This window comes from Papaver somniferum, chromosome 1 (assembly GCF_003573695.1).
Source record: "Papaver somniferum cultivar HN1 chromosome 1, ASM357369v1, whole genome shotgun sequence".
Taxonomy (NCBI): domain Eukaryota; kingdom Viridiplantae; phylum Streptophyta; class Magnoliopsida; order Ranunculales; family Papaveraceae; genus Papaver; species Papaver somniferum.
In genome coordinates, this window is record NC_039358.1 from 137,461,488 (window position 1) to 137,484,500 (window position 23,013).

General features: G+C 36.5%; 1 protein-coding gene across 1 annotated transcript; it reads right to left on the minus strand.

Annotated features, from left to right (window-relative positions):
* Nucleotides 1-3,290: 3,290 nt before the first annotated feature.
* Nucleotides 3,291-5,095, minus strand: LOC113351217. Its single transcript, XM_026595244.1, has 4 exons — nucleotides 4,869-5,095; nucleotides 4,559-4,824; nucleotides 4,277-4,440; nucleotides 3,291-4,121 (listed from the first exon to the last, which is right to left on the minus strand). Exons 1-4 carry the CDS (start codon nucleotides 5,093-5,095, stop codon nucleotides 3,291-3,293), a joined length of 1,488 nt encoding a protein of 495 aa, XP_026451029.1.
* Between the last annotated feature and the right edge of the window lie 17,918 nt (nucleotides 5,096-23,013).

A 23,013-nucleotide genomic window follows, 5' to 3' on the forward strand; every position in this document is an offset into this window, starting at 1 on the left:
GAATTGAGGAGACGACCGTGCGGAGGAGACTCCTTGAACCGAGCAAGCTTCTCAATCTCACACAGATGCACTGCAAAAATGGAGTGCTTGAATTAGAGAGATCAATCTGTAGGACTCCGGCCTAAACCAAGACAATGGTCGTTCCAAAGTCAATTCGCTCACAAGAGAGGATGGGTCGATCAGTAGGAGGGAAGCTGAGAAATATGTGAGATCAATGGTGATCGAAATTGTAGGTGTGTTGTGTATTCTGCGTGAAGGAATATGATAAGTTCTGATTGATTGAGTTTGCTCTGTTGAGAGTAATTGTTCAGACGCTGAGTTTTTGTTCTCTTGTCGTCCGTTCGACGAAAGAGAATCTGTTCTTTCAATCATGATTCAGAGACTTATTTATACTGCAAGAATTGTAGACACCTTGATCCCATGAAGTGTGACATTTGCTGGAGTCAAAGAGTGGGGAAGTGGAAATCGTGTTAAAACTAGTTGCTCATCGTGTGGAGACTTGGTTGATTTTCTACCCACTACTTTGCTAACTCCTCTAACTGCTTGCACGACTTGCTCACATTATCACCGTGTATCAACACATGTTGTAGACCGCCAGACCGAAACCCTAGTTGATATCCCCCATGTGACACGATTGATGTCTCGTGATTTTAGTTAGTCAGTTGCTGACTTGATGAGACGATGAGTCTTTGTACTGCTGAGTTGAACATGATTTGCAAATGTTCTAGGACTCATGAATTGATCGCGTCTGTGGAGACAGAGGTATAATTGTCGAATAAATGTTGATAGTTAAGGTGAACAAATATTGTTCATTTGATAAATTGTTGAATATTGATAGTTGAACCAATATCCCTTAGTCTGAGCAAATATTGCTCGTCTAAGTAAATGTTGCTCATTTGATGAATTATTGGTATGAGTATAATAATTAAAACGTTGATCACGGGATCAAGGTAAAATTATTAGTGTTTGAACCTGTTTAGAATTATGAGTCTTGGATTCAAAACCCTAATTTTGATCAATTGCTGATTAATTGATGATTTATTGAAAATCAACCACAGAGTGAAGGAGGGACCAGCTACATGGGATGATGGACCGGCCATGCAGCGCCCATATTCTCGAGTGAGCAAATACCAAAGTCTCTTGAAGACCAGTTGGTGAAAGGATGATTAAATGCTGGTTTAATCATTTATTAAAATAGTGCTCGTTTGAGCCTTAGGTGATAAAACCTAATTATGAAGAGATGAGGGACCGACCAAGGGGTCGTAGAACCGACCCTGGTGGGTCATGGGATCGACTGACGATCATTTGATGAAATTCCAAGTTGTTTGGAAGGGATTGAACCTAATATGAACAAATTAGGTCAAATTATGAAAATATGTGGGACCGGCTTCTTTCAAGCCAAAGGGACAACCTTGTCCGGTCAAGGTAATATTCCCATGTCACCAAAGTGTTCGTGTCTCAGTCCCGAGAATTTTGATATTTTCTGATGCGCGTTTGAGCAACATTTGAGAAAATATGAAGAAATCGGGGTTTTGCTCAAACTGAGGAACTTCATAAGATGAAGGAAATGATAATAAAATAAGGAATCATGAAGTGTAGGACCGGCTATGGCTAGGGCACGGCCGGCCGGCCAATCATCCCGGTCCCATGGCACTTTTCCTAATTTTATATTATTTTCATGATTTTAAGAAAATATCATGAAATCAAGGAGTTTGTTGAAACTAAGGAGTTTTCTTGAAGTGAAGGATTTTCCATGAGATGAAGGAAACAACAACAACAATAATAATAATAATAAAATAAGAGGAGTGTGGGACCGTCCATGGCTAGGGGATGGTCGGCCGGCTAGTGGCCCGGTCCCCTGAACCTTTCCTAATTTTATATTATTTTCATGATTTCAAAGAAATTCTCTATATGGCTAGAGTTTTTTGGAGCGCTCTCATTAACCGGAGCTTCTGGTTAATTCTGGCCTCACTATTTAAAATTTCGGCCAATAGAACTAAAATAGAATCTTTATTCCCCACAATATATATTTTCAACCAATCACATTCAAGGAAAAAGATACCTAAAATAACTAAATCTTAAAAATCTTATAAATTACCAAATTCATTATATCAAAATTATAAAAATAAAGTCACATCATGATATACATCACGAAATCATATCAATCAGATGAATCACGATTAAACTATATTTTTCATCATGATTCTATCACATAAAAAAAATCATCATAACAATAAAAATCAAATGTCCAGTGTCCGATTACATGTTAGGGTTCTAGACCAAAACACAAGGAAAAAAACACTTAGCAGTCAAGAACCCTAGGATAAAACCTGTTTTCTTTGGGGTTAGCAACCTTGAAAGTAATAAACGGACTGAAAGAACTGAATTGTATTGGTTGATTATTCTAACAAACTGCGGCTAGGCTATATATATATATATATAGCTTTGAATCCTTGAATAACAAGTAAATACTAGAGTTTAATAACTTCCTAAACTAGGAAAACACGTTTAAACTAAATAAGGAAAACTAATAGAGCTAAATATGGAAGTCAGGTAGCAATGTGGTGTTGGTATCATAACATCCCACCCTTCTGGGAAACAGACTTGTCCTCAAGTCGCAAATTTTGCAAATTCTGAAAACGTGTAATGAAATCGTCAGCGTCTTCCCAAGTTGCTTCATCTGTAAGATGATGTTTCCATTGCACAAGCCACTGAGTACCAGCATGACTACCTTTCTTGTACATTCGACGCTGCAAAACTGCATCTGGTTCCCATTTGTCGTAGTCGATGATGTCTGGTAGGATAATAACAACATTAACAGTCATTCCTAGTTTCTTTTTCAGTTGAGAGACATGGAAAACAGGGTGGATACGACTGGTGGTAGGAAGCTCTAGTTTATAAGCCACAGTTCCAATCTTCTCTAATACTCGAAAGGGTCCATAAAACCGTGGAGAGAGCTTTGAGAATGACTGAGTGGCAGCAGTAGTTTGTCTATAAGGCTGTAGGCGCAAATAAACCCCATAATCTGTCTCAAAGCTACGTTCTGTGCGATGAATGTCAGCATATTTTTTCATTCTAGCTTGAGCTTCATGCAAGTGAGACTTTAAAAGTTGAAGTGTGTGATCCCGTGCCTGGAGGTTAACATCAACATCATTCACTGTTGTAGATCCTGGTAAATATGATAGAATAGTTGGAGGAGGCCTACTATACAAAGCTTCATAAGGAGTCATTTTGATGGCAGTATGAAATCTTGTGTTATACCACCATTCATCCCAAGGGAGCCATTTAACTCATTCCTTTGGCTTCATACCAGCAAAGAAGCGCAAATAGCACTCTAAGGTGCGGTTAGTAACTTCAGTCTGACCGTATGATTGTGGATGGTACGCCGTATTGTGGCATAACTGAGTACCCTGCAAAGAAAAATAAGCAGTCCAAAAATTGCTCATGAATATCGCATCTCTGTCACTGACAATACTCTTGGGCATCCCATGAAGTCGAACTATCTCTCTCACAAATACTTCAGCAACTGTGCTAGCAGAATAAGGATGAGACAAAGCAATAAAATGCGCATATTTCGATAGTCGATCAAAAACAACTAGAATTGAGCTTTTTCTATTAGATAATGGGAATCCATCAATGAAGTCGATTGAAATATCAAGGCACACGTCAGCAGGGATAGCAAAGGGATTCAAAAGTCCAGGGGGAGCTATTGATTCAGACTTGTTCCGTTGGCAAATGTCACAACGGTCAATGAACTTCTTAATCGAATGCTTCATGCCTTTCCAATAAAATTTTTGTTGTAGTCGCTTGAAGGTTCGTAAGTAACCTGAATGTCCACCTAATGGGGTTGTGTAAAATTCCTCAAGTAATTTGGAGCACCACGAGGAAGAAGAAACAACCACAATCCTTTGCTTATATCTTAGTATGCCATCCACATACGTAAAATTGCGTTTAAACTCCAAATTACCACGCAAATTAATAATAAGTGACCCGTATTCCTCATCTTGATGACATTCATTGACAGTAGCATGTACTCCAGAGAATATAGGTGCTGAAAGTGATATAAGCTGAGGTCCTGGAATTCGAGACAATGCATCAACAACTATATTTTCTTCCCGTGTCTAAAAACAATCTCATAGTCATAACCCAATAATTTGGAAAGCCATTTTTTCTGCTCAATTGATGATAACTTTTGATCTAAGAAGTATTTCAAGCTCCTATGATCAGTATATATTTTAAAATGTCTCCCCATTAAATACGGACGCCACTTCTGAACAGCAGACACGACTGCTAACATTTCCTTGTCATAAACTGAAAGATTCAAATTTTTACCAGATAGCGGCTTGCTGTAGTAAGTAATGGGTCCGCCAGACTGCATTAATACGGCGCCCAAACCACCACCAGATGCATCACATTCAAGATAAAAATCCTTTGTAAAATCTGGAAATGCTAAGACAGGAGTTGTAGTAACAACAAGTTGTAATAATTTGAATGAAGATGTAGCGGCATCATTCCAAAAAAAAAGCGTCTTTCTTCAATAACTGAGTTAAAGGTTTACTGATAATGCCAAAGTTCTTGACAAACTTGCGATAATAACCGGCTAAACCCAGAAATGCTCGAAGTTCTTTAACTGTGTTAGGAATGGGCCACGATGTAATACTTTTAATTTTATCATCCTCAACGGAAACTCCATCAGATGAGATAACATGGCCTAGATATCCCACAGAATATTGAGCAAATGTGCACTTAGACTCTTTCACGAACAGTTGATTAGAACGTAAAATATCAAACACAATAGATAAATGCTTGAGATGCTCAGAAAGACTCTTATTATACACCAATATGTCATAAAAAAAACGAGCACAAACCTGCGTAAATGAGGTCTGAATATATCGTTCATTAAGCTTTGAAAAGTAGCTGGAGCATTGTAAAGTCCAAAAGGGATGACCAAGAACTCATAATGTCCATCGTGTGTCCGAAAAGCAGTCTTAGCAATATCTGGCCCGAAGAGACGAATCTGATAATAACCCGATCGTAAATCCAGCTTTGTAAAGAAGCATGCACCGTGTAGCTCATCCAAGAGTTCATCAACCATAGGAATAGGAAAATGATCCTTGATAGTAATTTTATTTAGTGCACGATAGTCGACACACATTCTCTAAGTGCCATCCTTTTTACGGACCATTAAAATTTGAGACGAAAAGGGACTAGAGCTAGGACGGATTAATCCAGCTTCTTTTAACTCAGCAACTATTTTATCAATCTCAGTCTTCTGAAAATGTGAATACCTATACGGTCTAACATTAACTGGAGAATAATCAGCAATAAAGGAATGTGATGATCATGCTGCCTTGAAGGTGGTAATGAATCATGAGTCTTAAAAATGTCAGAATAAGTTGACAATAATTGCTAAATCTCTGGTCGCAGTTCTGCATTAAATACAGATGAACTCGCATTGAATTCACATAATTGGAACAGAATCCCATATTGTTCCATGTCTAATAAGCGTTGCATGGGAACGCTATCCAACATCATCACAGTTGAAGAATTGTTGCCAACTAAAACAATGTCAGTTGCATTAATTTTAAACTTCATAGTTAATGCTGTAAAATCCCAAGAGATTTCTCCTAATGTCTGCAACCATTGAATGCCCAACACAGCATCACAACCACTGACAGGCAATAGATGGAAATCATAAGTGAAGTTATAACCCTGCAAGTTAAAGGGAACATTAAAACAAGAACCCTGATTACTTATATGTCCACCATCACCTACTGTTACACGTAATTCCGCATCCTTGGAACAAATACGATAACCGCACTGCTTAGCACTTCAGATGCATAAAATTGTTTGTAGAACCCGAATCTACAAGGACTATTAGAGCTTGTCCCTTAGAGAAACCAGAAATCTGCATTGTTCTAGGAAAGGGAGTACCCATCAGAGAGTGCAAAGAAATCTTAGGCTCTTGTGCAGTCTCATCAGAACACTTAGTTTCAGGTTCAGCAGCAGAAATATCTTCAATAGTTTCAATAATATCTTCATCAACATCCAAGATAGTAAGTCTTCCATTACGCAGATGATTTGGTCTATAAAATTCATCACAATTGAAGCATAGACCTTTAGCTCGACGTTTTCTTTGTTCCTCTTGTGATAATCTCCGAGATCCGAGAGGAAGAGACTTCGTAGTTGAAGTAGTAGAATCTTTAACCGGAGCTTCTGGTTAATCCACCATTTAAAATTTCGGCCAATAGAACTAAAGTAGAATCTTTATTCCCCACAATATATATTTTCAACCAATCACATTCAAGGAAAAAAATACCTAAAATAACTAAATCTTAAAAAATCTTATAAATTACCAAATTCGTTATATCAAAATTATAAAAATAAAGTCACATCATGATATACATCACGAAATCATATCAATCAGATGAATCACGATTAAACTATATTTTTCATCATGATTCTATCACATAAAAGAAAATCATCATAACAATAAAAATCAAATGTCCGGTGTCCGATTACACTTCTTAAAATTAAATTAATCTTAATTACAATTCCAAAGGCAATAGTTGAACTAATTCTTATTACATATTTAAATTGAGATGAAAATAAAAACTACTCTCCAAATTTAGACAACGATTAAAATTTAAAATAAAAATACCTGGATGGTTACCCGATGATCAAAGTACACTTCTCTCGCGGCAAAACAATTGGCAAATCCTGCCAAATAATCAAAATATATAATCATTAAAAGGAAAAAAAAATATTAAGCAAAATTTTAAACATCTATCCCAAGCAGTAGCAGCAACAACAACAAAAAACAAAAATAAAACGAGTTTCAAGATTATTTTTCCTAATATCATTTATTTGAAATATAAATAAAATAGTAACTATTTATGAGGATATGCTAAGTATTTTTTTGTTGACAAAACTATACCAAAATATAATTGGGGTCTAACTAAATCCGTAAAGTTATTGATTTCCATTTTTATTTTTCATTTCCATTCCGTTAGAAAAAAAGATAAGATACTCAGGATATTTTCCCGTTAAAGCAAATTATCCAAAAAAAAAGGATTTTTTAATTAGGTAAAAATATATTTATGATTTATTCCAAATTAGATACTCCGTGATCTTTTTCTGGCACAACCTCTCCCCTATATAAAACAGCCGAGCAAACAAAATACCATCGGTCCTTTTCTCCCTGATTTTAATTATTTTATTTTTCTTTTGATCTTTCAAGTTAGTGGCCGAATAAACTTTAGCTAAGCTTCTCCTTCGGAAACAGCTCATTGGCTTTTTGTTCCAGATACTGATGATGCAGAGACGCGACAAAGTTATCTGGTAACATTTTTTTTTTCTTTTCCTGTTGCCTCTGCTATGTTCCATTAGTATCAGTACTGGAATCAAGCCAAAAGAACAAAAAGTCCCAAAAAGTTCCATTTTTAATTACTACGTGCTCCAGTAATTCATTACTAATGGACACCATCATACAGGTTTTGGTCCAGTTTCTTCTTCTTAAGTGCTATATATGATGAGCAGTGAGGACAAAATAATGGAAGAACAACATAAGAATTATTTGAAAATTTGAGAGAATAATAGCTGGAATGGTTCTTGCTTTTGCTTTTGGTATGCTGCTTCTCTAGGCATTTTAACTTTCTTATTAGTAGGTTTATTTTATTTTTATAGGTTTTCTATTTTTCTTTTTGTAAAGTTAGATATTTTTATTTGTTTTGTGGTGGTAGTCATTGAAGATTTGTATACGCAGTATTTCTGCGGGTTGCAATCTTGGTTGAATGATGTTAGCATTAGATTTGTTTACAAAACTAGAATTTTATTTAGCATTATTATAGCAGGATTTTGTCGTCGTATACTAGCATGCATGTTATGTTTTTCGGATGATGATGCGAAACAAAATCATTTTTCTGTAACATTTTTTCGGATGTGCAGCATCCCTACGCGTAATATGATTCTTCCCCACACATAATTTTTTTTAGAATACGTCGATTGAACTATTGGTCGAATTTTAGATAGTGGAAAATAAGGTTGTTGTTCACTCGAACTTGATGAGATTGATTTTTAAGGTTGAATTAAAGAAAATAATAAAATTAGCAAAAATATACAAAATATGAGTAACAAGATGGAGGGACACTGGGACTCAGGATTTCACCAAAGAACAATTTTATGCGGTTCAAATATCAATTCTAAACAGTAATAGCTCATAAAAATTCATTAACTCTAATTCATTGCCTAAAGTAGATTTCGAAAATAATGGATGTAAATCTAAAGCATGGGATATCAAAACATTTAAGAAAGAATAACCCATCAATTGAAATGACAACCATTCAACGAAAATCATAAATCAATTAAATAACAGTGCAAATATTCATAATAAAATTAATATAATTACCGCATTCATGAGATTTGGTTTCCTCCGTCGTCCCAGAAATGGGGTCTAGCTCCTCATGATAATACCAGAGACGATAATATGATTAAATAAATTTATTTTATTAATCACCATTGGAGTTCTCACAATAAACCGTACAATCCTTTTTCTAAAATAATAATAATCAGAAACAGTAGAAAATAGAATTGAAAATATTAAACTCCAAATGAAATAATGCTCTTGGCTCCGGACTACCGGCCTCCCCAAATGTGCTCTCTAGCTCTCTATTTATACACACAAATACGCATTACTCAAATATATTCTTCCATAACTCCAAAATCTTCTTTTTTTTAATTAAAAATATCTTCAGAATTTTTTCTTCTCTTTATTCTATATAGGGGATTTTAATAAAGTGTCACACTTTCAATTTCATGTTTAAGAAAGTGCCACTGTTTTTTCTAGAATTTATTTAGTGCCACACATTTGACCTTTTCCATCCAGTTTTTTTCAAAAAATAGTTAACATCCGTTAGTGCATAGGTGGCAGTAGTTCAGTTTAGTAAAAGACATTTACGCCCTTCAATCATCTCCTTATAGTTCGTGTGTTCTTTGGAGCATTTCACCGAACAGATAGACCACGTCGAGTTCATCCGGCAACAACAACATCTTGCCGTTTTCTCACTGCCCAAATTCAGTAGTAACATACAGACCATGTCATTTAAACCGAGAATCCCATATAAAATCACATTGATTGAATCAATTTCAGCCAACTCTTGGACCAAAATTGCTGTTGTGTTCACTGTAAACACCATTCGCCAACACCAAGCCTAACCAACATGGATTCAAGCCTCCATTGCAGCATTAAATTCATTCTGTAGCTTCATAACCAACAGTATCACACTCCCTGTAAACGCCTTCTTGCATATGCAATTCATATTCAATTAGCTTGCAAAACTCATCTAGATAGAACCCCAAGCAACCACCAATTCGAGAGAACGAAGCCATGCTGGCACCCCCAAACTCAATTCCACCCGAACTTCACCATTAATCAACACAATTCGAGAGACACAGAACTTCACCATTAAAATTAGTATCAAAAAAAAAAAATCAACACAATGTAATCAAGACACAGATCCATAAACCAAGTATCTTCTTTGCTCCATCCACAAGATAATTAAATGAAACCACGTACCGCACTGCTTTATACTTGAAATTACCCCTTCATTCTTACTCCAATCTCTCCTTGCACCGATTGCAACATCTAAACCATTCCTACCAATTCTTACTGACTCCATTGATGTCGCTGCTTCAAACTAGACTGCAATATACCATCGACCAACACCAACATCTCGTTTGCTGCCAGTTCACTCTCCATCTCCGTATCGGTATCGGTACAATCTCCACCCGAACGTTCTGTTGGAGACATAAACTTAATTTAGGATTTTGGTTCAACGTTAAAACCAAAGTGAACAGTGGTATCTAAAGAACATGAAAGAGATCGGATTTTCTTAAGGATTGTGAAGGGAAAATAGGTAAAAATGAAAATTTTCTTGACTTGTTCAACGATGATAGACCTGTTTGGTGGGCCTTGACGGAATACATAACGGTCGTGGCATTTTATTAATTTAGAAAAAAACGGTGGCACTTTCTTAAACCGAAAATTGGTAGTGTGGCATTTTCTTAAAATTCTCTTTTATATATTTCTTTACTAAACCCATATCTTCTTTAATTCGCAGAATAAAATCCAAGATAAAATCTTCTAAGGGTATATTTCTTGTTTAATACAAGGTAACTTCCTTTTTCTTCAAAACTTCATGTTTATAAGGCAAGAAGATATTATTATCTTAAAGATAATAAATCCTTTACCTTTGAAACCAAATTTCCCGCCAATTTTTCTTTTCAAATCAAGGAAGAAGATGGAGTCCCCTTAACCAGTGATGGGTGCGATTAGAAGTTGGCTCCATGGGGTGCCCCTTATCAGTTAGGTGCCCCTTATCCAAAACTGAGAGTCCGAAAACATGTGTCCTCCGGGTGCCTATACCAACTTTTCGAGCTGAATTTTCCAAAAATGTTTATTTTCCAAGAATACCTACAAACACATAAAACACCATAATAAGTAGAAAATCGAGTACCAACAATACTGAAAATTGAGGACAATTCAGTCACAAAAATGTGTCTATCAAATACCCCAAAACTTATTATTTGCTAGTCCTCGAGCAACTCCAATCTAGAAAATAAAATCCAAACTCACTAGGTGGCCCTAGTGACCGAGTTATAATCTCGGGAGGGTTTACCAGAGGTGTACCCACAAAACCTTATACTCCAAACCCTAGCTACTTATGCAGAACCTTGGATAGCACTAAAGGACCTCCTTGGTTGGCATACAATCATTGAATACAGGAGGAAGTACCCTGATGCGAAATTCCAATTGTTGTACACGAGTTTGCACTCAAGCATACTAAAATTCATATATAAGTGACAAAGCTCTACTCAGATAGTTTCTGGACATCATAACCGGAGTCAACCAATCACATGGATAGATTAAGAAGATGGATGTAGAGAAAAACGAAGATGGTTTTGATGTTGATTTAGGTGAACGGTGTTTACCATATCTGTCTGAAGGCCACTACTAGGATGAACCTATCCTGATGGACTGAGATACCGGTCTGACTAATATCAACACAGCTGGCATATACAAGGGAACCAGCGGGTGATAATCCTAACTCTAGGTCAACATAACTGGCATATACAAGGGCACCAGTGGTCGACTTTATTGAATTTATTCCAGTTGGTCTGATGGTCTGGTCTCAATTTCTTTCTTTTTTCCTTTTTTTTTTTTGGTATCTCAATCACTCTATTTCACCCTAGCAATGGTAACAACTTGAATCGTGTGCCCCATTAAATCACTTAGAAACATATTTAAAAGAAAAATAAAAACAGAAGTGAAAAAGATTCAACGAGATATGGCGAAACTACCATGTTTTTTTTCTAACACTTGAGCTCTGTGCTTTTATGAATAGACTCTACAACCAAGATGTTTCAATCCAAGTTGATCTTATGGGTTCCTCAACTCCTACAACCAAGATGCTTCCATCCACACACCCGGATTTCAAATTAGCAACGGTTATCTTCAGAAAAAAGACATCTATTGTAACAAAGACTTTTGTAACGCCTATAAAGGTTGCAAAATCTCTGCATCATATTATTTTTCAATAAAAACACCTTCTTGAGCAATGAAAAATTCTTTTGAGCGTGTTTCCAACATGATGAGCTAAACTTATTCTCTAGGGCGACGGAGGAAGCTATTTCTCCAATGGAAAAGTGGTAACTTTTATTTTCTTAATTTGTGCGATTTTATTTTATGATTGTTTGCTTAGAATAAAAATGGATTTAATGATTTTTATTAAACAAATGTGATTTCTATTGATGGTATATGCTTAGATTAGGGTTTTGATATCCCATACTTTCGATTTAAAATTGTTTTTCTAGAAATCTACTTTTGCAATAATTAGAATCAACTTGAATATTTAGATTGCATAATTACAATTATTCAAATCACTTTGGAAATTGGTAAAATAGTGGAATCCTAGCCCCATTATTCTCTCACTCTTGAAAACAATTTTATTTAATTTGTTTTTTTAGGATTAAAATATAAATCTAGAATCGAACTTAATTTCACAAGTCTTAAACGAACCTTTTTCTACAACTAAAAAAATTCTATCAATTTTTGGCGCCGCCGACACGGACTTGTCTTTAGGTTTAGGTTTTAGGTTTTTGTTTTTAGTCTTTGTTTAATTTAATTAGAATATTATTTTATTTTATTAGTTTCTAGATTTTATTTTGGTATTTTTTGTTTTTGGTGTGCAGGATTGACTCAAGCTAAAGTTGGAAAGTTGGACTTGCTTTCCATAAAAGGAGAAAGCCGAAGATTTTATTTTTAAAGACTTTTATTATTCGTTTCTTTATTTCCTTTTTGGTTGTTTGTTATTATTTTATTCGTCTAGTCTCGAACGTCCCTCTTTTAATGAGGAGAGAATCCCTATTACTCAGATATAACCAGAAATGGCAACTTTGAAAGCTTTGTTGAATCCGACTAGGACTACTCGTCCCTCGTGTATCAGGTTAGCTGAAATGGAAGCAAATTGTGAACTTAAACCGGGGACCCTACAGATGCTCCCAATCTTTTTAGGGAAAGAAAATGAAAACCCCTATTTCCATGTTAAGGATTTTGAGGAAATTTGTAGTATCCTAAAAATTAGAAACCTTGATGATGATGCTTTGAAACTTAGGTTGTTCCCATTTTCCCTGAAAGATAAATCCAAATCGTGGCTATATAGTTTAGCTTCTGAGTCAATCGAAACATATGAACAACTTCTTTCTGCCTTTTTGAACAGGTTTTTCCCTAGGCACAAAACATCGTCTATTATGATGCAAATCTGCACGTTTTGTCAACATGAGGGAGGATCTTTGTATAAGTATTTGGAAAGGTTCAATGATTTGTTAACACAATGTCCTCATCATGGCTTAGAAAAGGTTAGGCTAGTTCATATCCTTTATGAGGGTTTAGATTATTCCACTGCAACCATAATAGAATCTATGTGTACAGGTGGATTTGAAAACCAAACAATTGATGATGCGATGACATTTTTGAATGAAATTGCTGAAAAAACCCAATAATGGGAAAATAATATGGGACCCCAGAAAACAATTCTTCTAAGTAGAGGAAACGTTAATAGGGTAGAAGAAGGCTTTGAATCAGATGCCAAAATTGTTGTTATAGAAAAAAGGTTAGAAGATTTAGAAGTGGGTCACATTAGTGGTAGAGTGGAGCCTTTTTGGGAAGGCCAGAATAATGAAGAGAAAGCCAATGCTCTTTATAATAACGCTAGATTCGACAACCGTCAAAAGTTTGACCCATATTCAGAAACTTATAATCCTGGTTGGAGAAACCATCCGAACCTTTCGTGGTTTAAGGGCCAGAATCAAGGTCAATTTGGTAATTCTAATGCTCCCCCGGGTTTTGGCTATACTAAGAATCCTTCAGGACCAGCACGGTTTCAGAATCCTCCAGATAAAAAGGTCATTAGCTTAGAAGAAACTCTTGCCTCATTTATTCGAAACACTGAAAAGATTCACCTATCGCTTTCACATGGCATAGAAGAAAGTAAAAATATAGGCCATGATAATTCTCAGGCTATTTTCGAGTTAAGAAACCAGGTTAGTCAAATAAATGAGTCTTTGAGAGAGACAAGTAAGTTTCCTAGACAAACACAACCGAACCCTAGAGGAGTTCATGAAATAGGTGCAAAACCATCGAATCAATTAAATGCTATTAGAACCCTTAGGAGAGGCAGAGTTGTGGACAATAAGGTAACCATGCCCGATTGTGAACATATTGTAGTTCACCCCTCTGGACCACCAGTAGATGAAGAGACTGATAAAGTTTCTAATGATGCCAATTCGGTTCCTGAGAGGTCTGATTCTGTGCCTAGAGCCCCATTTCCCCAACTATTAGCACCAACAAAGAAGGAATCGAACTTTAATGACATATTAGAGGTTTTTAAGCAAGTCACTATAAACCTTCCTTTATTAGATGCAATTAAGCAACTTCCTGCTTACGCTAAGTTAATTAAGGATATACGTACCATAAAGAGAAAGCTAAATGTCCCTAGGAAAGCCTTTTTAGCTACTCATGTAAGTGCGATCGTCCAAAACACCACAACTCCTAAGTACAAAGACCCAGGTTCCCCTACAATTTCTTGCACAATAGGTAACTTCCGGGTAGAAAAAGATTTACTTGAATGAGGAGCCAGTGTGAGCTTACTACCATACCATGTGCACTTACAACTAGGGCTTGGTGAAATGAAACCTACTCAGATGACACTGCAGTTAGCTGATAGGTCTGTCAAAATTCCCCGAGGTGTTATTGAGGATGTTCTTATTGAGGCCGACAAGTTTATATATCATCCTAGATACTCAACTTGTACCTGACCCACAAAACCAGATACTTATGATTTTAGGTCGCACGTTTTTATCTACATCATTAATTGTCGAAACGGTATTATGAATTTGTCTTTTGATAAAATAACTTTTGAGCTGAACATTTTCAATTTTAGTAAGCTACCCTCTGAACTAGATGACTCAAGCATAGAATAAGTAAACATGATAGGAACATTTGTCGAGGAGTCATTACCAAATTCTTTGTTAGAAAATCCATTAGAGAAACTCCTGCCCACTTTGGGATTGATTTTGATGATGATAGTGTGATTAATGAGGTGAACGCTTTGTTAGATTCTGCCCCTTTGATAGACACTAGTAATGGATGAAAACCTAAGTTCGAACCACTCTCAGTTTCTAAGTCTACCCTAGTCCCTTCTTTAGAAGAGTCTCCTAAGTTGGACCTTAAACAACTACCGGATACCCTGAAGTATGTGTTTTTAGGCCCATCTGAGACTTTATCTGTGATTGTTGCTTCCGACTTGGATAGTGATCAGGAAAGTAGGCTAGTTACCGTACTTCAAAATAACAAGGAAGCTTTAGGGTGGACCATATAAGATATTAAGGTAATAAGTCCTGATGTTTGTAAGCATCAGATTTATTTAGAGGAAGATATTAAACCTTCTAGGGAGATGCAATGTCGACTTAACCCTAATATGAAAGAAGTAGTTCGAACCGAGGTTCTTAAATTGTTAGATGAATGTATTATCTACCCAATTTGAGACAGTAAGTGGGTCAGCCCCGTTTAGGTTGTTCCCAAGAAATAAGGTATCGTCGTAGTCCAGAATGATAATAATGAGTTAATCCCAACCCGAGTGACCAGGGGATGGCGTGTCTGTATCGACTATAGGAAATTGAACAAGGTCACTAGGAAGGATCACTTTCCCCTTCCCTTCATCGACCAAATGCTAACGATTATCAGGACATAGTCAATATTGCTTCTTAGATGGCTATTCTGGATATAATCAGATTAAGATTGCCCCTGAAGACCAGGAAAAAACCACTTTTACCTGTCCCTTTGGTACATTTGCGTATAAACGCATGACTTTCGGGCTATGTAATGCCCCTGCGACCTTTCAACGTTGTATGATGAGCATATTTTCTGATATGGTAGAACGGTTTTTAGAGGTCTTTATGAATGACTTTTCAGTGTTGGTTCATCTTTTGATGAGTGATTGCATCATTTGACACTAGTGTTGACTAGGTGTAAAGAAAAAATTTAGTGCTTAATTGGGAAAAATGTCATTTCAAGGTTAAATCAGGAATTGTCTTAGGGCATATTGTATCTTCAAAGGTTATAGAGGTAGACAAGGCCAAAGTTGACCTTATTAAGACTTTACAGGTCCCAAAAATCGTGAAAGATATTAGGTCATTCCTACGGCATGTGTTAAGTGCATATTTTTCATATATTTTAATGTCGAATCCATGCTAGTAGTTTCTTAGTTTCGTGCAAATTATTGTATATTACTCTTGTTTTCTCTTATTTATGTTTTGCTAGGTGAATCATCCAAAAGAAGTGAATTTGCACTTAATTGTGCAATAAAAGAAGTTAGGCGCAATTGGAGAAGGGCCAAAGACCAAGTGGAACTCGTTCAAACCTAGGAGTCCTTGATATCATCTCGAAGAGGACGAAAAGACGAAGCTAATGGCGGAAGAATGGAGTCATTCGGACGTCATATGAAGAAATGACGGGAGATTGAAGCGAGTCAAAGTTGCGAAATTTTGTTAAGGCATGGAATTTATAAAAGCACTCGTACTTATTACTCAAGGCAGCCCGGAGCATAACTTGAACTTTCAGTCTTGCAGGAATGACAGTTAAACAGAATAGTATTCAAGGCTGCAGCATCATCTTCTTCCTTAGGTTTCACCAGGGACGTGCATTCAGCTTAAAAGGGAGGAATCGAAATGATTGATGGGGACCGATTGTTTATAGAGATGGAGCTTGGAAGGTCGCTGGTGATGGCAGAAAACAATAGAGATATTGAAGCTCGGTTAACCACAGGAGTCAGAGGTTCATGGTAGTGATGACGAGAGAAACCAGTGAGCTGCAGCTGACGATGGAGTTCATCTCGAGATGAAAATGCAGAAGACGATGGAAGTACGTTGCTTCCATTGGTTTTTTAACTGAGATGTTAGTGCTGTGGATGGTGATTATGGCAGTGAAGACGACTTGGAGCTGTGAGTTCAGGTCGATTATGATCAGTAACAGAGAAGACGAAGGAGAGTTTTGGTGATTCTCAGTGATCTGTACGTTGAACAGGGAAAGAAGGGTATTCGATGGTGATGACTGATGGAGGTGTTGTTGTCGGAGGTTAACAGGGCTGAGGGAGTAATGTTGTTGGGATGGAATGTAGCAGAGAAGATGAAGCTGAGAAATAACGATGGCAGTGAAGGGACTGGCCTCTTCACGGGTTTTGTGTCCTGAGTTCAACAAGGAAGAGAAGAAGAGAGGTCAGGGACGAGAAGATATAGTGGTGCTGTAGGATCAGAATCTCGCAATGATAATGTTCCATCGAAATTATCAATGACACAGCATAACAACGTCGCAGAACAGTTTCAGAAATGATAGAATAAATGACGTCATCTAAGATCACGAGAAAGATGTGATAGTACTGCGAAGATTAGAGAGTTTGCGAAATTAACAATTGTAAGGTTGCGAGAATATCGCAGATCATATCCGAAAATAAAGGACAAATTAGCTGTCATCCACTATGTATTTTCTTATAAATAGTCGTTCGAGTTGTAAAGAAAGGGAGAGATCTTTTTTAAGAAACAAGTAAATAGGAGAGAGAAAGTTCATAGCAGAGATCATTCTTGACTTCTTTATCTTTCTTGTAAGAACATTCAAGGATTTATCAATAAAATTAAGAGTGTAAACCTAAAAATGAGTTGATCAACAATGAAATCATATGAGGGGTGTAGTGTAGGATTTCCTGCAACTACATAATGGCTCTAGAAACAGGGAGGAGTTGAAGATTATTCTAGAAAAATCTAAAGATTTATATTGAGATTTGTGAAAATTTAAAGTGATTGATTAAGAATTTTTCATAATTTCTTGCAATACTGTTAACATTGAAGAAATGGATAGAAGAAGAAATACATCTGAACAACCGACTACTATTAGAAGAAGCAAAAGAATTCATGGAAGAGAAAGAAGTGAAATGGGAGAATCTACTAGAATGAGAAATAATAGAGAAAATCAAATTCAACCGCCAATTCAACAAACACTAGTTCAAGAGAGGAATACAAATTATGACAGGGTGAGTGTACACACTTGGCGATCAAATTCAGCAGAAGAAATAGAAGAAGAGCAACAAAATAGAAATTATAGACAGGAAGAGAGAAATCAAGAAGCAGATGAAGGAATAATTCATGGAGGTAAGGAAATTGGAGCGTTAGAAACATTGAGACGAAGAATACATGAAGAAAGAAGAGCTGAGGCAGAAGAACGTGCGAATTTAACAAGGAAAAATCACGAATTAAGGATGGAGAATATAAGACTACATAATAGGAGATCGAGAAGTATTACAAAATCATATTCAAGATCGACTAGAAGAGAAATGAGGCGAAATTCACCCACAATCAATGCTGGAAACAATATTCAAGAAGAAATATCAAATCCTAATGAAGAATATCGCGAAAATAGAGAAAGAACTGATGATCGTTACGTTCCACAAAATGAAACTTTTGATGATGGGCAGATTGGAGGAAATCAAGAGAACGGGAAAAATCAGGGACAAAATAACCAAGATGACGAAGGAAATCAAGAGGAAGGAAGAAGAATTTTACATGTGAGAGAAACTCAAAGAAATCAACAGACAATTGAAGAATAAATTGAAAGACAATGCTGAACAAGCACGTTTAATCTGCGAACGTGAAAGATTGAGAGCGGAAATGGAAGAACAAGAGCTTCAGGAGACAATTCGCCAGAACAATCATGACAATCGAGAAAGAAGGCGTACAAAAACCGGAATAACGATAATCTCAATGAGGAGTATGATAGAGTAAAAGAATGGCTGAAAGACAGCGAATTGAATTGATAAGAAATGAACAAAATTATGGAGGGGAAAATGAAAGGCATCATCATTTGCGAATTCAAGATAGAGATGAGGAAGAGAATCGCAGAAGAAGACGAGATGAGGATAATGAAGAAGAGATGCAAAATTTCGAGAGAGAAGATAGATGAACGCAGAAGAAGAGAAGCAAAATTAAAGAGACCAATGGATCAAGATTCAGGTGTAAATAAACAAATCTTGAAAGAATTAGAAGAAATGAGAGGAATGCTAAATAACAGGGAGAAGTAGGTAGAAGACAATTGGATGAAGCAATAGAAGAAGCTGCGAAAACTCCATTTACAAGGGAAGTACAATTAGGAGGAATACCACCGAAATGCAATTTCCCGCATTAACCAGCATTTTTGATGGAACAACTTGTGCAATTCAGCACATTAAAGCCTATGTGAGGTGCATGTTACAATGGGAAAATCATGATGCGGTATTGTGCAAATATTTCGCATCCAGCTTAACAGGAGAAGCGTTAAAATGGTTTGAAGGTTTACCAAAGAATACAATAACCTCCTTCAATCATTTGCAGACTACATTCTTGGGGCATATATAAGTAATAATTCCTCACGACCTGGTATAGAAGATGTGTTTGGATTAAAACAAAGGATTGGCGAAAGTTTGAAACACTTGACTAAAAGATGAACTATGTGTAGCGAAATGGCTGGCCGTGTAGATGAGAGATATCTCATATTATCATTTATCAATGCTATGTTTGCAACAAACCTATTGTATGTCCAAATTTTCAGAGTCAAGAATACGATTACAATGACTGAATTGCGAGAACTTCAAGAAGAATACATTGCTCTAGAGGAAAGGCAAAATGAAATGGAATCATATCCAGTTGCGAACACCAGCTCACAACGAATGCAAGCTTATTACAAGCAATAATAAACACAGTGGCGAATACTTCGCAAGTACAACAAGAGAAGGTGACAAGTAACAATCAGCAGAAATTGGTAGCTATGGGGAGCCGAGATCAAGAAGAGTATGAAAGAGAAAGAAATTTCTACAATCGTGGAGGAAATAACAAGATTCAAAGCTCGATCAACCGCAAGAAACTTATGGAGGTCAAAGCAAAACTATAATAAAGGACAAGGAGTCACAAGGTAATATGGGAAGAAATCAAGATGCCACCTCTAAATGCAAGTGTGGAGAAGATATGGGAAGCTATAATCTTGATGGAAATATACCAACACCATGGAACATGGGAACGGAACCACCTCCAAACCACAGAAGTCATGAATTTTGTTCTTATCATCATTTTCATGGACATACCACAAACGATTGCAGAAATGTAAAAAGAATTATTTTGAGAATGATAGATCAAGGAAAACTAAACGACTTTCTGGTAGGGCATCCGCAATCTCAACCATTACCACCACCACCAGAACATCACAAAGTGAATACGATGAAAAAGAAAAAACATTCTTCATAGAAGTTGGTGCAAAAGCAAAAAAATCTATTCTGTCACTCTATCGTACATTCATATAAGACAATTGAAGATTTTCATGATAATGTTTTGAGTAGAGTGTTCGCAAGAGATAATGGAAGAGAAATTATGAATATTGCGAAAATCTCGCCACTAGAGGAATGGCAGAAACAGATCATTTCTTTTACTGCAGAAGAAATTCCCGAAGGAGAAGAGGTGCATGACAATCCATTGGTAATAAAATTAGAAATTAATCCAAAACCGAAAGAAGATGAGGATGATGAAGCTGAAGATTCATGGGCAATCAATAGAATTCTAGTCGATACTGGAAGCTCTGTGAACATCTTATTTTATCATACTTTAAAACCATGGGTGGAAGAGATGATGATCTTATACCATCAACATATAAGATATATGGTTTTAATGGTACTGCTAACAAGCCTAAAGGGGAGGTTACTATGCGAATTCCATTGAAGGGAATATCTTCTGAAATCTCATTCTGTCGTTGATGTAGAATCACCCTACAATGCGTTAATTGGTCGACCTTGGCTACATGGGATTCTAGGTGTAGCTTCAACTTTCCACCAATGCATCAAATTCCCTCACCCCAATGGTGTAGGAATCATAAAGGGAGATTGGGTGAAGGAAAGAGATGTTACGAAACTGAGATAGAATCTTGCGAAGGAAGAGCAAACAAGAAGGAAAACTGGCGACACAAAATCAAAGATGTACAAAGAAGTGAGAGGTTGATGGTGGATACAATCGAAAGGAAAGAAGAGAGATTGGCGAAATTAATGCTAGCTCAGAATAAAAATGATGAACATACCACTACCAAGGAAGCAGTAGCAGAAAAAATAAAGAAGCAGAGGATGGCAAAGGTAATAAAAACAAGAAATGTATGAATGATTAAGTTGTTGCGATATCTCGCAATAAGTAAAATTCTCAAAAATACATTTGATTGAACAACAAATTGAGATTGCGAAATTCAGATACAATATAATGATTTGCGAGACTCTCACATAGATAACGAATTTTACAGAAAATAATCAGAGAAGAATGACAAAAGAGAAAGAAGCGAACCTTTATGGCGTACACCCTAGTTCGCGAATACAATTTCGCAAGAGGCAAATGTAAGACCTAAAGTACATCATATAAGGGGGTACCTATTGCATGACTCAGGGAAAGGATACACCGCCACCGGAACCTGAGTCATGGAGATTTGGGGTCAATGAAGCCCATCCAAGAGAGGCACCTTGGATTCTCAACTTAAGCATATGACTTAGGTTGGGCGACTAAGGTAATAAGGACTCTCCCAAGGAGTGCAGATCTGATCAAGGCGCCGAGGTACACGGTTGAGTCAAGAGTGCCAGAAACGTTTGAAGCGTACTTTGCCATTCTTGACAAGTCTTGGCTTATACTGCACTTGGCCTGAAGAAAACCCCACTTAGGGTGCAGTCTCGTAACCATAAACCCTATAGGTAAAAGGGATAAGAGGCTGCGAAAACAACTGGTTGTTGTTAAGACTGGATGAGAGGAGCTAACCTTGTATGGTAGAAGTACGCCTCCTTGAAGGGGCAACCAGGGGGAAGATAAGGGCGGCACCCTCCATTAGGGAGCTGATAAGTGTCTTTAGACGCAAATGTCATGAGGATTCTTATTCGCAAGGATATTAAGACTTGTCATATTTTTGCAACAATCCTGAAGAGGCAATAATACAAAAGAAAAGGATAATACGAGATCAATGGGTTTTCGCATGAAAGTGCGAAGACGTCCTGCGATTTCATCGCAAGACGGCAATGTCATGGGGCTTCATTTTCGCAAGAATATTTAGGCCTGTCATATTGTCGCAACATTCCTGAAGAGGCCATAATACAAAAGAAAAAGTTAAGGCAAGATCAATGGGTTTTTGCATGAAAGTGCAAGGACGTCCTGCGATTTTGTCGTAATGACAAGAGGTGGCATAATAAGACCTTTAATTAGGAAGGAAAAATAAGACCACACAGGAATGAGATTTTGAAAAGAAACAAAATTCACTTCGCAAAAGGTTGCGAAGTTATACAATAAGAATTTTTTTATGAAATCTCTCATTTGGATTCAAATAACAGAGGCAAGTATGGGAACGTATGAAATTAGAAAATGTTATTTGTCTCCATATGAGAGATTTACTCAAAAATTCAAGAACTAATGATTATATTGATTAACTGTATTGCAAAGAAGAATAATTTTAATTTATGCAGGTCAAAATGAAAGAAACACAAATATACAGAAAGAAGAAATAAATGTACAAGTATTACAAAGAATCAAAGAAAGAAGTAAAGACTATTTCTTGGTTAATCCTTCATTATCTTCATCAGACTTGTTTCCTTTTTCATCTGCGTCAGAATCTTCACCACCATCAGAACTTCCATCACTATCAAATTCTTCATCATCAGCTTCGCTATCAGAGATAATCAAACTGGGAGTATTCTGTGGGATTTCTTCTAAAAGACAAGGATAATCAGAATGTGGGATATTATGATCGTCACAAACCATTTGGATGGTTTGATTGCGAAAATGCATAGCGTCATTCTTAAAATTCACGACAGTGATCTTGATTTGATTCTTTAATCTAGAATACTTGTCGTTGCGAGAAGAAAGATTCTTTGCGAGTTCCTCCTTTTCAGCTTCAAGTTCTTCAATCTTTTCACGATATTTATTTTCAGAATCTGCGAACAAAAGATAATCAATTATTAACTTGATGAAAATTAATAAGAAGCAAAAGATTAGTAAAGAAGAGCAATTAGCAACCTTCTCTGTCAGAAATCATATCTCTAATCAAGGCTGTATGTTCAACTTGGAGACTAACATTTACGCCTAAATATTTTCTAGCATCATCTAAAATTTTCGCAGCACAAATAAATTCATCCTCACTACTTATGAGAAGACGAGAACGAAGTCAAGGAGAGCCTCTTGGAATTTCGCCAAAGCCTTGACACCTTGATCATAGATACGATCCTTATCATCTATGAGACCGCTAATTTTGGTTCTTAACTCATTGGTTTTCTCTTTGGAATCAATAAGGAGACGCTTAAATCTGTTGGCTAAGCCTAAACTGGATCTATGATCAATTTCTAAGAGGCGAAATTTAGATCTAAGTTCATT